General features: G+C 42.7%; 1 protein-coding gene across 1 annotated transcript in view; it reads right to left on the bottom strand.

Moving 5' to 3' along the window:
- Window positions 1-14,561, bottom strand: part of LOC126418703 (serine/threonine-protein kinase SIK3) — a 496,441-nt gene that overhangs the window by 61,933 nt on the left and 419,947 nt on the right. Inside the window, 2 exon segments of the mRNA XM_050085601.1 lie at window positions 13,023-13,119; window positions 13,121-13,133. Coding sequence (XP_049941558.1) covers window positions 13,023-13,119; window positions 13,121-13,133 — 110 coding nt within the window.

Raw genomic sequence — 14,561 nt, 5'->3', positions numbered from 1 at the left:
GTCAGCCTTAAGACAGTAATCAGTTAAGTAGTTGATATCAAAGTCACCTGCAACAATTAAATTTCTGGTTTCGGAGAACAGTTTGGCAAAAAGAGATTCTAAGCTATTCATAAAGATGCAAAACTTCCCTGCTGGAGCTCTGTAAATTGCAAGCACAGTAAGTAACATGTGCTCTGCAGTAATTTCAGTCACACAAACTTCAAAATGTTGATCTACATAGTATTTACTTAAATCCAAAGGTTTATAAATGACTTTACTGTCTATAAAATGTTATGTATTTACCTTTCTCCCAGTGATGACATGGATACTTCCGTAGCAAAATTTATCCAAGAATTGTGCATGGTTTCTAATACTAAGGGCAAAATTATCATGTTTGGAGATTGAAACATCAACAGAGTGAACCCAGATGGTATCTGCAATGCACTCTTTTTAATATTATATACAGCTACAGAATTTCACCATTGACTGATACTGTCACAAGGGTAACTATGCATTCAGGGTCAATCACTGGCCATATACTAACTGACATAGAGAAAAAATGCAGCTATATTGATGAAGATAACCTCTACCTTTCACATCATTCCAGTCAGATCTTAAAATTACAGATAGCTGTAGAAAAAAAACTAAAATATTCACAACATAAGCGTTTTCTCTACACCAAAAAATTTGTCACACAGACAAAGAATGAAATGTGGAAAGAAGTGTAAGTGGAGACTGCTATGGATGGGAAGTTTTCAAAGTTTCTATCAGCATCTAAATTCAGATTTGAAAAAGTGTTCACAAAAGTACTAAGAGTCATTAAAGCACAAAACAAAAATAACTGTGTGATCACTGGGATATTGAAATCCTCTGTAACCCTTGAGCGTCTCAGTAGCATAAAAAAGAACCAATCTGATTCTGCATTTCAAAACTACCACTACACATGCAAAAAAATAGGAGGGTTGTGCAGAAAGTAATTCACTGCATTTTTTTTTCTCAGCCAAAAACATTGCTATGACTTCAAAACATTATGTATGTATTATCTGAAGTCACCTGAGTGAGCGCACCTAGTTTCCGTCCCTTCCGATAGATAGTGTAGCTGCAGGACAGTTTCAAAATGGCGTCTGTAGGTGAAGTACGTTACAAGAAATGTGCCATCATTGAATTTCTCACTGCAGAGAAAGAAATTGTGGGAACATTCATAAACACTTGTGCAAAATCTATGGAGCATCTGCTGTTGACAAAAGTGCAGTTAGTCACTGAGTGTGGAGGGTGAGGTCATCAGAAGGCAGTTTGGCGGAGGTCCACAATTTGCAGTGGTCGGGAAGATCATCCACGGCTGTCACACCTGACATGTTGCAGCAAGCTGATGATGTCATTCGCGAGGACAGACACATTACAACTCAGCAGTTGGTGCTGCATCTGTCAATCAGCAAAGGAAGTGTCGGTGCAATTATCCACATTCTTGGATATTCAAAAGTGTGTGCAAGACGAGTCCCATGGTGTCTCATGGTGGATCACAAATCGCGCAGAACAAACATTTGTCTTGATTTGATGCAACATTTTGAAGCTGAGGGGGAGGACTTCTTGTCACAGATTGTGATAGGTGATGAAACCTGGGTTCATCATTTTGAGCCTGAAACAAAATGACAGTAGATGGAATGGCATCATTCCCACTCCCCACAGAAGAAAAAATTCAAAGCAACTGCTTCTGCCAGTAAGGTCATGATCACCGCGTTCTGGGATTGTGAAGGTGTGATTCTCATTGACATAATGCCAAGAGGCAGTACCATTAATGAAGAAGCATACGTCAACACATTAACAAAACTCAAGTTGCACTTCAGGCAACTTTGGCGCCACAGCAACCCAGGAGATGTTTTTGCTGCAACACAATAATGTTTGGCCCCACACAAGTCTGAGCACTGCTGAACACATCGCAAAACAGGCTACCCTACAGCCCTGACTTAGCCCCCTCAGGTTTCCACTTGTTTGGGCCGTTATAGGATGCCATTTGTGGAAGACATTTTGAGCATAATGAGTAGGTGATTCACATAGTGAAGCACTGGCTCTACCACCAGGACAAGGATTGGCACCAACAGGGTATACACACATGCTTGTTTCACGCTGGTGAAAGGCCACAGAACTGGATGGAGATCATGTGGCAAAATAAGGTGTGCAGCTAAAACACCATTCTTTTGTGTGTGTAATTCTCATTAAGTTCAATAAAGAATTGTTGAAGAAGAAGAATGCAGTGCATTACTTTCTGGGCTACCCTCATATAAAGGAAAGTGTTAGTAGCAGAAAAAAGAGCCCCAAAGTGATAATGTTGAAGAAAAGGTAGAAAACAAAGTAAAATCAGCTTAGAATGTCACCAAACAGGAGCCAAATAGAAGAAAGACAAACAAGTAAACAATCAATTTTAGCGTAATGGTACCATGATACATGATCCCAAAAAACTGTCAAACTTTGCAATCAATACGTAAGCATCATAGCTTCTAAGCTACGACAGAAATTTGATGAAATATACTCTGTACCTACTGTTTCAAACACAATGACACTAAAGTAGTAGTAGTAGTAAGAAATGTTGTTCAGAACAAAAAGTAAATAAATAAAACTTCAGTAGGTATAGATAAGTGTCTGTGTGCTTTCTGAAGGAGTGTATAAATAATACCAAATTTTCAATCATTATAAATGAATCATTCACCACAGTAGGTATAGACAAAGTACCTGTGTACCTGCTGAAGGACTGTATAAATAATACCAAAGTTTCAAACATTATAAATGAATCATTCACCACAGGTTGCTTCCCAGAGAAATTAAAGCAGGGCTAGATCCTGCCCCTCCATAAGGAAGGTGATTCAGAAAATATAGGGCCATCTCTTTACTGTCATCATTCTCAAAAGCAAGGAAACCATAATGAAATTCAGAATCTTCTGTGTAAAGAACAATTTGCTTTCAGACCTGGTGAAAGCACACATTAACCTACAGCTCAATTTACAAAGCACTTGACAAAGGTGATCACATAACAGGCATCTTCCTTGACTTTACCAAAGCCTTTGACACAGCAGACCAAACAATTCCACAAAATAAATGGGACACACTATGTATAAGGAGGGTAGCAAATAAGTGGTTTCAGTCATACCTGAAAAACGGAGTGTAATGGGTAGGTATCTCTCAAACAAACTCCTATCACACTGTTAAACACCTTTCTAGCCCAGAACACACTTATATTTGAGTCCCCAAGGAAGAATGCTTGACCCACAACTCTTTCTGATATATATCTATTTACTTACAGGATGTATATATAGCCACAGAAATCGCACAAATTTCTTTTTGTTTTTCTTTTTTTTTATGTTTGAAATTTCATATATGTATTGTTTTCCCCAGAGTGTCAAACATAGTGAAACAGCACTGCCTGATGAAACAGTAACATTCCAATCACACAGGCATTGTCTAGTCCAGCCTGGATCTTCCCCTCCATCACTAGATTTCCTGAACTGTGCAAATGGGAGTTATCCTACACATTCTCCACTCCTGAAATCGTCCTGGCCTCAAACTATGGCAACCTACTGTCCCCATACCCTCCACACCCAACTGTTTCTGCTCACTCTGTACCGTCACCTCCTCACAATTCCCCCCCTCCCCCCCCCCCCCCCCCAAATCCCCTCACACTCATTGAGTGCTGCTCTCTGCCAGTGCATCCATCTGTCTTTTCCCCTTATCTGCTCCTCTCCTTTCCGTTACCCATTTCCCTTCCCCTCCCTCCCTCCCCTACAGTCTCCTGATGCTGTGCATTTCAGCCCTGTTCTGCCACCTCTAGTTCCTGCACACTCCGCCAGATAGTGCCGAATCCTCTTCCCCTACCTCCTACTATCTGTCCTCCCTCCCCACCCTGCTCCGGATTGTTGCTCCTGTTGAACTTGTTTGTTCTGCAATCTGGCTGGAGTGGCCAGAGGTATCAGTCATGTGTGTGAGGTGTGCTCACATGTAAATGTGTGTGCACTTCTCTTTTCCAAAAATTATCCATAAGAAAAGTGTTTTTATACTGTCAAGGATTACCTGAAGTATGTAAGTATTGGTGACAATTATGCTAATGATTAACTGCTGTCATTAAGAGGAATTTTACATCAGAAAAATGTGCCTTTTGTGTGGACTGAAGACTGTCAAGATGCATTTCAGAAACTCAAAAATGCTTTGCCCAGTGACATATGTTTAGTGTATTTTGACCCTGCCAAGCCAGTAATTTTGGAAGTTGATACTTCTTCTACGGAATCAGCACTGTAGTTTCGTACAGGATTGGTGCACAAGACAGACCTATTGCTTTTGCCTCAAAGCTGTTAACTAAAACTCAGTGCAATTAGTCACAAATAGAAAAAGAAACTCTCGGTATTGTGTATGGAGTGACCAAATTCCATCACTATTTGTATGGTCTCAACTTCTATTAGGTGACAAGTCACAAGCCTTTGCAGTCCTTGTTTCACCCGTCAAAGCCGGTTCCAGCTCAGAAATTACTACAATGGGCTTTATTGCTTTCACGGTATCAGTATGAAATTGTGTACAGATCTACGATAAAGCACGGCAATGCAGACACCCTGTATCACCTTCCATTTGGCCCACACTCCGATTTTGTTGCATTTGCCACATCTTGTAGCCAAATCTTTTTCCTTGCACTAGAGAAAAATTGCACAGGCCATGGACACAGACACAGACCTCAATATAATCGCATTTCTTGGCCTCATTCATTGAACAGTATCCAGAACTCAGTTGTGCACCAATATTTTGCACATCGGCATAACCTTACAATTCAACAGGGTGTGAGAAAAGTTCAAAATGCAAGTAGATAATCACATGTGCTTATTCCCAAAGTGTTGCAAAAAGCTGTGCTGTGATTACTCCATCAAGGACATAGGGGAATTGTTCGCACTAAACAGTTAGAATGACGGCACTGTACGTGGCAGGGCATGGATGCCCATATTGAACAGATGATGTCACAGCATCTGCACACTGACTTTGCAGGACCCTTTTGGAACACTTGTTGGCTCACAGAGGAGACTCTTTTAGCAAGTTCCCATCTGCGGTGCCTACAAACTCTACCATGTCACGTAGCACCATTCAAGTGTTGCCCTCGATATTTTGCATCAAAGATTTGCCAGAAGTACTTGTGTCTGACAATGGGCCACAGTTAACTTCATGTGATTTTGAACAGTTTTGTGAACGAAATGGCATTCGTCATCTAAAAAGTGCTCCGTTTCACCCGCAGTCCAAAGAAGAAGCAGAACGCTTTGCACACACTTTCAAGCAACAGATGGCCATGCTTCACACCATCCACGCACGGGAAGAGGCGCTGCAGCTCTTTCTTGCCTCTTATCGCTCCCGCCCACGAGACGGACCATCACCGGCAGAACTTCTGCATGCCTGCCACCATCGGACGCTGCTACACTTGCTACACCTACTGAGCATCTGGCACCATGCAATCTTGTTCTTTTCAGGGTTTATGGCAACTATGGGTGCTGGGGAAGAGGCGTAATCCAGGAATGCATTGACTCTTCTATGTATTTGATTGCAATGTCCCGATGGTTTGCAGCGCTGCCACCAGAACCAAATTCGCGCTTGTCATTCGCCACATGATTCTGCTGCTTTTCTTCCCCAAGCTTCACAGGACCGTGTGGCCTTCCCTACCGCCTACTGGTCCGACCCGGGCACCCCACAAGGAGCAGAAAGATGATGTGCCCTCAGCCCTGCCGTCCCCACTCACTAACCCAATGGACCTGGACCCGCTATTGCCATAGGCATCGCCATCGCCATCGCCATTGCCATCACCGTCACCATAGCCACCACTGTCACTGTCACTGTCATCGTCACCATCATCACCCCAGGACATGCTCTTGGGCCTGGAAATGTGCCCTGGCAGCAGTTTTCTGGAGGATGTTCCTGTTGCCTCGAAAGCCAGATGACACTGTCGGGAGTATGCCATCCTCCACAGCCACGTCTCCTGGCTCATCTCTACATCCAGCATCCTGCTCCCTCCCTGCTGTCATTTGCAGCCTCACTACACAACAACGGTGTGGCATTTCAGAGGGGAGGAATGTGCTGGCATCAGCTGGTGCCAGCACACTAGGTGACAGAGAGATTGTGAGAAGATCGATAGAGGCTCTAAAGACAGACTTGCAAGAAACATGCCACCGACAACCTCTCGACCACCAGTATTTGAATCGCTGCCATGGACTGGAAGGCCCAGAGTACGTTCCAATCTGTCATCGAGTTAGTCAACAAGTTGAGTCATCAGTCGCAGCCCAGTGGGAGCCACAGAAGCAGTTAGCTCAGAGACAGGCAGCACACAGCGACCAGAATAGTGTACATAGTGGACTTATATTTCACCGGCAGAGAGGCCAATGTGGACTATCACAGAGAGCTTTTACCACAACACCTGGGTTATCTTGAGTTACATAATTTTCTTTTCTTATGAAAAAAGAACCCAGTTCATATGTGCATGCAATTTTTGTTGTAGAAAGAGGATACCAGCCTCCAACCAACATCCTCTCCTTGCTTCCCATCGTACATCGATGACAGACATCTTTCCCTCACACCATATGTGAATGGAATAGGAAAGGGAATAACTACGAGTAGTACAAAGTAGGCCCGTAGCCTTACTCTCTGCCATGCACTGCATGGCAGTTTATGGACTCTGCATGTATATGTAATGTTCAATCACTGTTGCTACTGATAAATTTAAAATGTTTCATTAGAAACTTGTTTCAGTTGAGAAAACTCATATTTCAAATGCAGTCCACATTATTTTAACAATGAGGTTCTTTAAATTCAGTCTGGAGTCAATACAAAAGAATACGCATAATGCCATGTTATTCATAATTCTGTAATCACAAATAGGGACTTGTATTCTGAGGTATTCATAATACCTTTATGTACTGCTAAATGAATTGATAAAATTCATCTTTAATGTTCTCTAACCAGACCACAAAAATAATAGCTCCTGTATTTCAGCACACTTTTAACAAAATAAATAAAATTTCGCACTCTGAAAACTCTGAGCAGACACAAACCACACCACATTTCTTCCTTGGTGACCGGTCTATCACTATAACTGTTACAGAAAACAGTAAATGTATCATACATTGCCTGATCATAAGAATTATTATAGTAATATAATTTCACATGTAGAGTTCTCTAATGTTTTATACTCTTTTCTGTGAAATTATATGCAGAAATTAATCACCAAATTTATAATTTTCTATCACTTCAAAACTTTGATTTTTTTCCTTTGATTTCTTCAGCTCCTTTCTGGGCATTTTGATATGTTTTTCCTCTTTTACTTTGAGTAGTATCCTACTCTTCTTTCCCCTTGCCTCCTGCACTACAATAGACTGTGTTTGATGATGACACACTTAGTCTCTAATGTGTATTTCTAACACTGAGAAGAAGGGATTTCTTAGGGCTACATTCATTATCCAACACTGTTGCATGACACTATCACAGACTTAACAATGTGAGACAGCTGACTCATCTTTCATATTCTCAGACAGATACTCGGGGTTCACAGAGAAACCTCACTGACTATTATCACTTCCATAGGAGAGTGAGCCTACCCCTACAAACATGAAGTATAACATTTTTTCTCCCAGAAAATCCCCCAAGATTTTCTGGGAGAAAAAATGTTATACCCAAAAATCCCCCAAAATCCCCCAAATCCCCCAAAATCTCCCCAAGAAAATCCCCCTTTCTCCCAAGCTAGAAAGTCCAACTCATGTTGAGACCATTCAACAATACATGCAATATATTGCCCTCTACAAATTAGATTTTGAACTGTTAGGACCGTTGAAGGCATTACCTGCTTCCAAATGCAGCAACTCTGGGGGAGGGGGATTACGGTTCACCATAAAGATGATACATTCAGTTGCAAACAGGTACAACAAAAAGACAGTTACACATCAAGCTTTCGGCCAAATCCTTCACGAAAAAACCACGCACTCATTCACACAAATGCACACACCTTGCCCACCCCTGGCCACTATACTATCTCTGACCGCTCAGGCGAGACTGAAATTCAGAAGTGTCTAATGGGAACAACAATCCATAGTGGACCAGTAAGGGGATGGGAATAGCAGAGTACATGAGGTGGCAGACAAGGCTACCTGGTAGAACTCAGGGAGGTTGCGGGAAAGGAAAAGAGGGAAAAGATTGGTGGGTGCATTGACAGAGAGCAGTGCACAATGAGTGAGTGGACTTGTGTTGGGAGGAGGTGATAGGAGAGAAGGGGTAGAAAATGTTGGGTAAAGTGTGTGAAGACAGTAAGTTACTGTAGGCTAAGGCCAGGATGATTTTGGGAGAAGAATAGCTTCCATCTGTGCAGTTCAGAAAAGCTTGTGGTGGAGGGAAGGATCCAGTTGGCCTGGGGTGTGAAGTAGCAATTCAAATCAAGCATTTTATGTTCCGCTGCATGTTGTGCAACAGGGTGGTCCACTTTGCTATTGGCCACAGTTTGAGGGTGCCCACTGATCAGGTGGAAAGATGATTGGTAGTCATACCAATATGAAAAGCTGAGCAATGATTGCAACATGGATTGTGCCTGCTTTCACAGATGCCTGGTCTCTGATGGGGTACGATATACCTGAGACAGGACTGGAATAGAAAGTACTGGGTGGGTGGATTGAGCAGGTCTCACACCTGGATCTTCCACAGGGATATGATCCCTGTGGCAATCAGTTGGGATTGGGAGTGACTTAGGGATGGACTATGATGATGTGGAGGTTGGGTGGGCAATGGAGCACCACCTTAGGGGCGGTGGGAAAGATCTTGCACAGGAAGTTCCTCACATCAAGACATGATGATAGATAATCAAAGCTCTGATGAAGATTGTGGTTCAGTTGTTCCAGTCTGGGATGGTGAGCAGGGTGCTCCTTTGTAGCTGGTTCTTGGGGATGGTGGGACTATTTGGTGTGTGTGGAGATATGGTACAGGAAATCTGTTGTGGACTAGGTCTGGGTGATAGTGCGTGTCTGTGAGGCTATATGGGAGAGAGTACTTTGGTGTGGAAGAGACGAAAAGTGTTGAAATGTGCTGGCCGGGGTGGCCGAGCGGTTCTAGGCGCTACAGTCTGGAACCGCGTGACTGCTACGGTCACAGGTTCGAATCCTGCCTCGGGGATGGATGTGTGTGATGTCCTTAGGTTAGTTATGTTTAAGTAGTTCTAAGTTCTAGGGGACTGGTGACCTCATAAGTTTAGTCCCATAGTGCTCAGAGCCATTTGAACCTCTTTTTTTTTTCTTTTTTGTTGAAATGCAGGTACTGTTGGTGGTTGTTATATTTAATGTGCACAAAGGTGTGGATGAAGCCCTCACAGAGGAGGAGGTCAACATCTAGGAAGAGGCATGATGGGCTGATAAGAAACAAGTGAAGTGGATGGGAGAGAAAGTGTTGAGGTTGTCAATGAATGAGGATAGAGCACCTGGCCCTGAATCCAGATCATGAAGATATCATCAATGAATGCGAACCACATCAGGTATTTGGGGTTTCGGGAGACTAGGAAGGTTTCTTACAGATGGCCCATAAAGAAGCTGGTATAGGAGGGTGCCGTGCATATGTCCATGGATGTGCCACAAATTTGTTTATATACCCTCCCTTCAAAGGAGTAGTAGTTGTGTGTTAGAATATAGTTAGCAAGGTGTTATGATGAATGTGGTAGTAGGTTTAGAGTCGGAAAGATGGTAGGAGAAGTAGTGTTCAATAGTGACAAGACCATGGTGCAAGAGGGATGTTGGTGCCCAAGGAAGATGCAACATCAGTGACAAGTAGGGATTCAGGAAGTAAAGGGATGGGAACAGTAGGCAGTCGGTGAAGGAAGTGGTTGGTATCTTTGACGCAGGAGGCTAGATTCTGGGCAATAGTTTGGAAATGTTGGTCAATGAAGGCCAAAATTCTTCCTGCAGGAGCATAATAAATAGCTACAATGGGATGTCCAGGACTGTTGAGTTTGTGGATTTTGGGGAAAATGCAGAAGGTGGGTGTGTTGGGTGTGATAAGGATGAGAATGGAAAAATATTCAAAGAAGAGATTCTGACAAGGGCCTAACGCTTTAAGCAGGGATTGGAGGTTGTAATGGACTTCTGGAATGGACCACTGTCACTGAGTTTGTAGGTGGAGGAGTTAGACAATTGGCAGAGGCCTTCTGCCAGGTAGTCACTGAGATTCATGACAAAAGTAGTGGAACCTTTGCCACCAGGTTGGATCATTAGGTCAGGATCTGTTCTGAGGCTATGTATTGCTGCCATGTCTTCTGCTGAAAGGTTGGTGTACTTAGGAAGAGACCTAGGGAAGAATGGTGATCCCAAGTTGGAGGAAGGGAATTCCTCGAAGGTAAACAGGGGCTGATTAGGTGGAAGGGTGGGAGAATCATGGTTGGATGTTAGTTTCAACTGGGAGAGGCAGGGTTCAATGTTAGGATTTGGTTGGAGGTGTTGGTGGCAAAGAAGTGTTCCCACTGCAGTGACCAGAAGGAGTGTAGGTTTTTGACAATTTCAACATGGTTAAATTTTTTTGGCTGTACGTCTGAAGGTGAGGCTGTGAGGCCTTTGAGTAGAACTGAAACTTCTGTGGAGCTGAAGGATTTTGTGGAAAGGGTAATAACAGTGTTGGGGGATTGTTTTGGCTCCGGATTTAGTGGTGTTTTGGAAGGGAGCTTTGGCAGATGTGGCAAGCTGAAAAGATGAGCTAGGTAGGATCTGAGTGCTGTGGGGCATTGGTGAGGAGGAACACTGTGGGTAGGTCAGAAGCTGGATAGTCACGCACCAAGGCGGCAGCAGGATGTCAGTAGATTGGATAGCGTATGAAGGTGGTGTGTTGAGTGCTCTTCCAGAAGCTGGAATGTAAGGGATCCAATTTCAGAGACATGATGTATGTAGTAGTAATTGCACACTAAAAGTATCTTGTGGAGGGAGCAGAGATGGTCCTGGGATGTATGAGCCATGGAGATGTGTTTTTGCAGTGTCAGATTTGTGAGCGTGTCAGGGACTGACAGAAACTGAAAAGGTGAAGGTAATTGTGAAAGGAGGGTTGGGATCCACAGAAAGGAGCATTTATGTTAGGCTGCTTGGGAGGATTCCATAGTATAGGCAACATATAAGGAACAGAGATATAGGACTCCGTTTTAGCAATTTCTAAAATCATCCGGTCCTCAACTTATGGTAACCTACTGTCTCTGTAACATCCACCCAAACATTTTTGCCCCTTTTGTCATATCATCTACTCCCAACTCATGTCCCCTAACCTCACTGTGCACTGCTCTCTTCCAATGCCACCACTGATCTCCCCCCCCCCCCCCTCACCGTTTTATGTTCCCCACAGCATCACGATTTTACCACTTTTAGTCCCTGCACACATCACCAGGCAGCACTGTTTCCTCTTTCCCCACCCGCACCCTACTACACTCCCCTCTTCCCCACTCCACTGCAGATTGTTGCTTCAGTTTGACATGTTTCATGTTCAGTCTAGCCTGAGCAGCCAGAGATAGCGGCCACATGTTGCGAGGTCTGCTCGCTTGTCTGAATGATTTCCTTTGGCTGAAAGCTTAATGTGTATCAGGCTTTTTGTTGTGCCTGTCTGCAACTCAATGTGTCATTTTTATGGTGAATACCAACCTGTCCTTTCCATAGTTATTGTTAGTAGCAGAATTTTCTAACTACCCACTGGTTGCACTGTAATGGTCATGTGTATATTTCCTTTACAAAATTTATAAAGTATTACGTACCACATACATTATGTCACATGTATATGAAAACCTAATGACAGTGTTTTTAAAAACCCCACTGCCTACCATCCAACACGACAGCTGGAACACCCACTGAGGCCAAGCTGACTCCCATTGTGTTATAATAACATAATCTCCATATTCTTTCTCCTGGTGTTATCCCAGATCTTCACAGGCTTGGCATTTTGGCAAGTTAATGCAAGTATGGCACTGCTTGTGGCAGAGGGTGTCCACGTGCCCCTCTTATTGCTACCACTGACGCCCCACCCCTGTGGTAATTTGTACATCTTCCAATATGAAACATGTGACTTTTTGAAACGTCTGCAATTCACGTAACTGAGGCAGGATGTGCATACCAGACCGGTACTCATCTAGTCAGATGTGGCAAACTGCCTAAAAATCACATACTGGTTCATCGGCACAATGCCTGTCACTGTTAATCCGCTGGGTATTTTTGATACAGGGCAGGCCTCTCTGAATCCTGACAGCCACCTCTGGGCATTCTGGCCCGAGATGCTGGAGGTGGCAGTCGTGTGTGCATTGCGTATGCTTGCTCGTGTGTACGAATGGTGTGTGCGGCTATCTGGGTGGGCGTTAAAATAATACACGGCTGCTATTAATTCTACTGTAGGATTTTTCAGTCTGGATGACAAAACTATTGACATTAAAGAGAGATAGATAGATAAAACAATGGAAACTCCAGGTAGGAATAGCAAAAATGTAGGAAGATACAGTTTGCTACTTACCATAAACAAGACACCTTAAGCTGCAGACAGGCACAATTAAAAGACACTTACTTAGAGCCTTTAGCAACAGCCTTCATCAGCAAAAGAGAAAAACACACAGCATTCATACACACAAGTAAACATACCTCATGCACACATGACCACCACCTCCAGCATCTTGGGCCAGAATGCCTGGAGGTAGCAGTCATGTACATGGTGTGTGACTGCTTGTATATATGAACAATGTGTATTTTTCTCTTCTCTCGATGAAGGGTGTGGCCAAAAACTCTATGTTAGTGTCTTTTAATTGTCTGCACCTTAATATGTATTCTTTAAGGTAAGTAGCAATCCATTTTTTCCTACATTGTAGATAGATACACAGATAGGTAGGTAGAGATAGAGAGAGGGGGGGGGGGGGGGGGGAGAGATAGATAGAGACAGGGGGAGAAGGGGGGGGGGAGAGAGAGAGAGAGAGAGAGAGAGAGAGAGAGAGAGAGAGAGAGACTTAATCACAAGAATGAAGCAGAAACAACTCTGGGAGAGCTGACCACACTTACAAGCTGGAGGTGCTCCTGACTGCCCGGTTGGCTCCACACGCCTTCCATCTGACGACTGAAAAACATTTGCAGGTTCGCTCCCCCATCCGATGCTCGGACCGAAACCACCAACTGCCAAAATCACAAATTTACCTGAGTAAAAGAATTGCTGCTGACAAAGTTGGAGACTCATTTATAATTAACTGTCACTAGTAAACTGTTTCAACTGCGATAGCTGCAAGTAACTCTTTTCTGCACATCCCATAACATATGAACTACAGAGATATATCTCACATATTAATTTATCAGAAATGTATGCATTAAACTAGGACTGCCATCCTGAACTGTTCCAAATTACCTACACCTTCCACCTCTGAACAAAATAAATTCTTAAAAAAAGAGCTGAAGCAAAATGTGTACAAATTTTTTATGCCAGTATAACACCACTTTGGTGAGTAATTTAACTCAGTATCAGCTACACCTGGCAACTGGGCATGGACGGTGACAGTTGAGGTGGACGTAGCAACCACACATGAAGGGAAGTGTCGTGTTCACTCGCGTGTTGCTTCAGACTTCAATTCGATCGCATAACATGCACCTGACATGCTCTTTTTTGACTAGAAAGTGAGTGGCTGCAGTTTAACTGAAACCAGGTGGTGTCTGAGGCTAGAGATAAATCTGTACTCTACTAAACTGCTTCGACTCACCTATTTTGCATTTCCACAATAAATTTCAGTAAGAAACATGTGGCTGCTACTTGCAAATATATAGAGAGGCCTTCACTGACGCTACTGGACCTATTTCCTTTTGAGCACATTATTATGATGAAAGTTTGTGACAAATTACAATTATAAAAGTGTTGCAAATTGGAACGCTGAGCTTCACATTTTGGTGTCATTAAACTTACCATCAGTACTGGCATTTCCTAATCTCCTTATAAAGGGAGCCCATTTTTAATGCCCACTTTTACTCTGGAACCCCAGATTTGATCTACAGTATATTTTACATGGAAAATTCTGCAAATGGATTACTTTCAACAAAAATGACAATCACTTCAAATATTTTAACCAAAAAGTAATTTCAAAATTAACTCAAATTTAAAATAACATGATAAAATGGCACTATTAAATTTAAACTGTAATGACATGAAGAATTACTGGTTCTTATTAGGAAAACTTAATATTAGGCTTTACAGATGAAAGTTGGATTCTCATGACAGGTTTGGTATTTAGTCTGTGGCAATATTTATTTTTTGTCAACACACAAGCTGAGAACCCTGTTAAGAACATACATGCAGTTGCAAACAGTAAAAGTACAAACATGGTCTTTTGCAACAGTTTAAGATATTTGTTTTTAAACTGCCCCAGAATTCAGCTAACAGAATTACTTACAATCTTTTCCAGTCCTTTATCACATGCCAATCCAATAAAAGTTTAATATCCTTGCTGACATGGTCAAACACTGACAATAAAGGGGCTTTTAATCCACAACTCATTTTGATATTTAATCTGCTTTTCATTTTTAAAATATGGTTTAGAAACTTCATTCAAACTTTTCAGG

This window comes from Schistocerca serialis, chromosome 9 (assembly GCF_023864345.2).
Source record: "Schistocerca serialis cubense isolate TAMUIC-IGC-003099 chromosome 9, iqSchSeri2.2, whole genome shotgun sequence".
In the NCBI taxonomy this organism is placed as follows: Eukaryota; Metazoa; Arthropoda; class Insecta; order Orthoptera; family Acrididae; genus Schistocerca; species Schistocerca serialis.
Note: the sequence above shows the minus strand (reverse complement) of the source record. Positions and strands in the feature narration are given on the sequence as shown.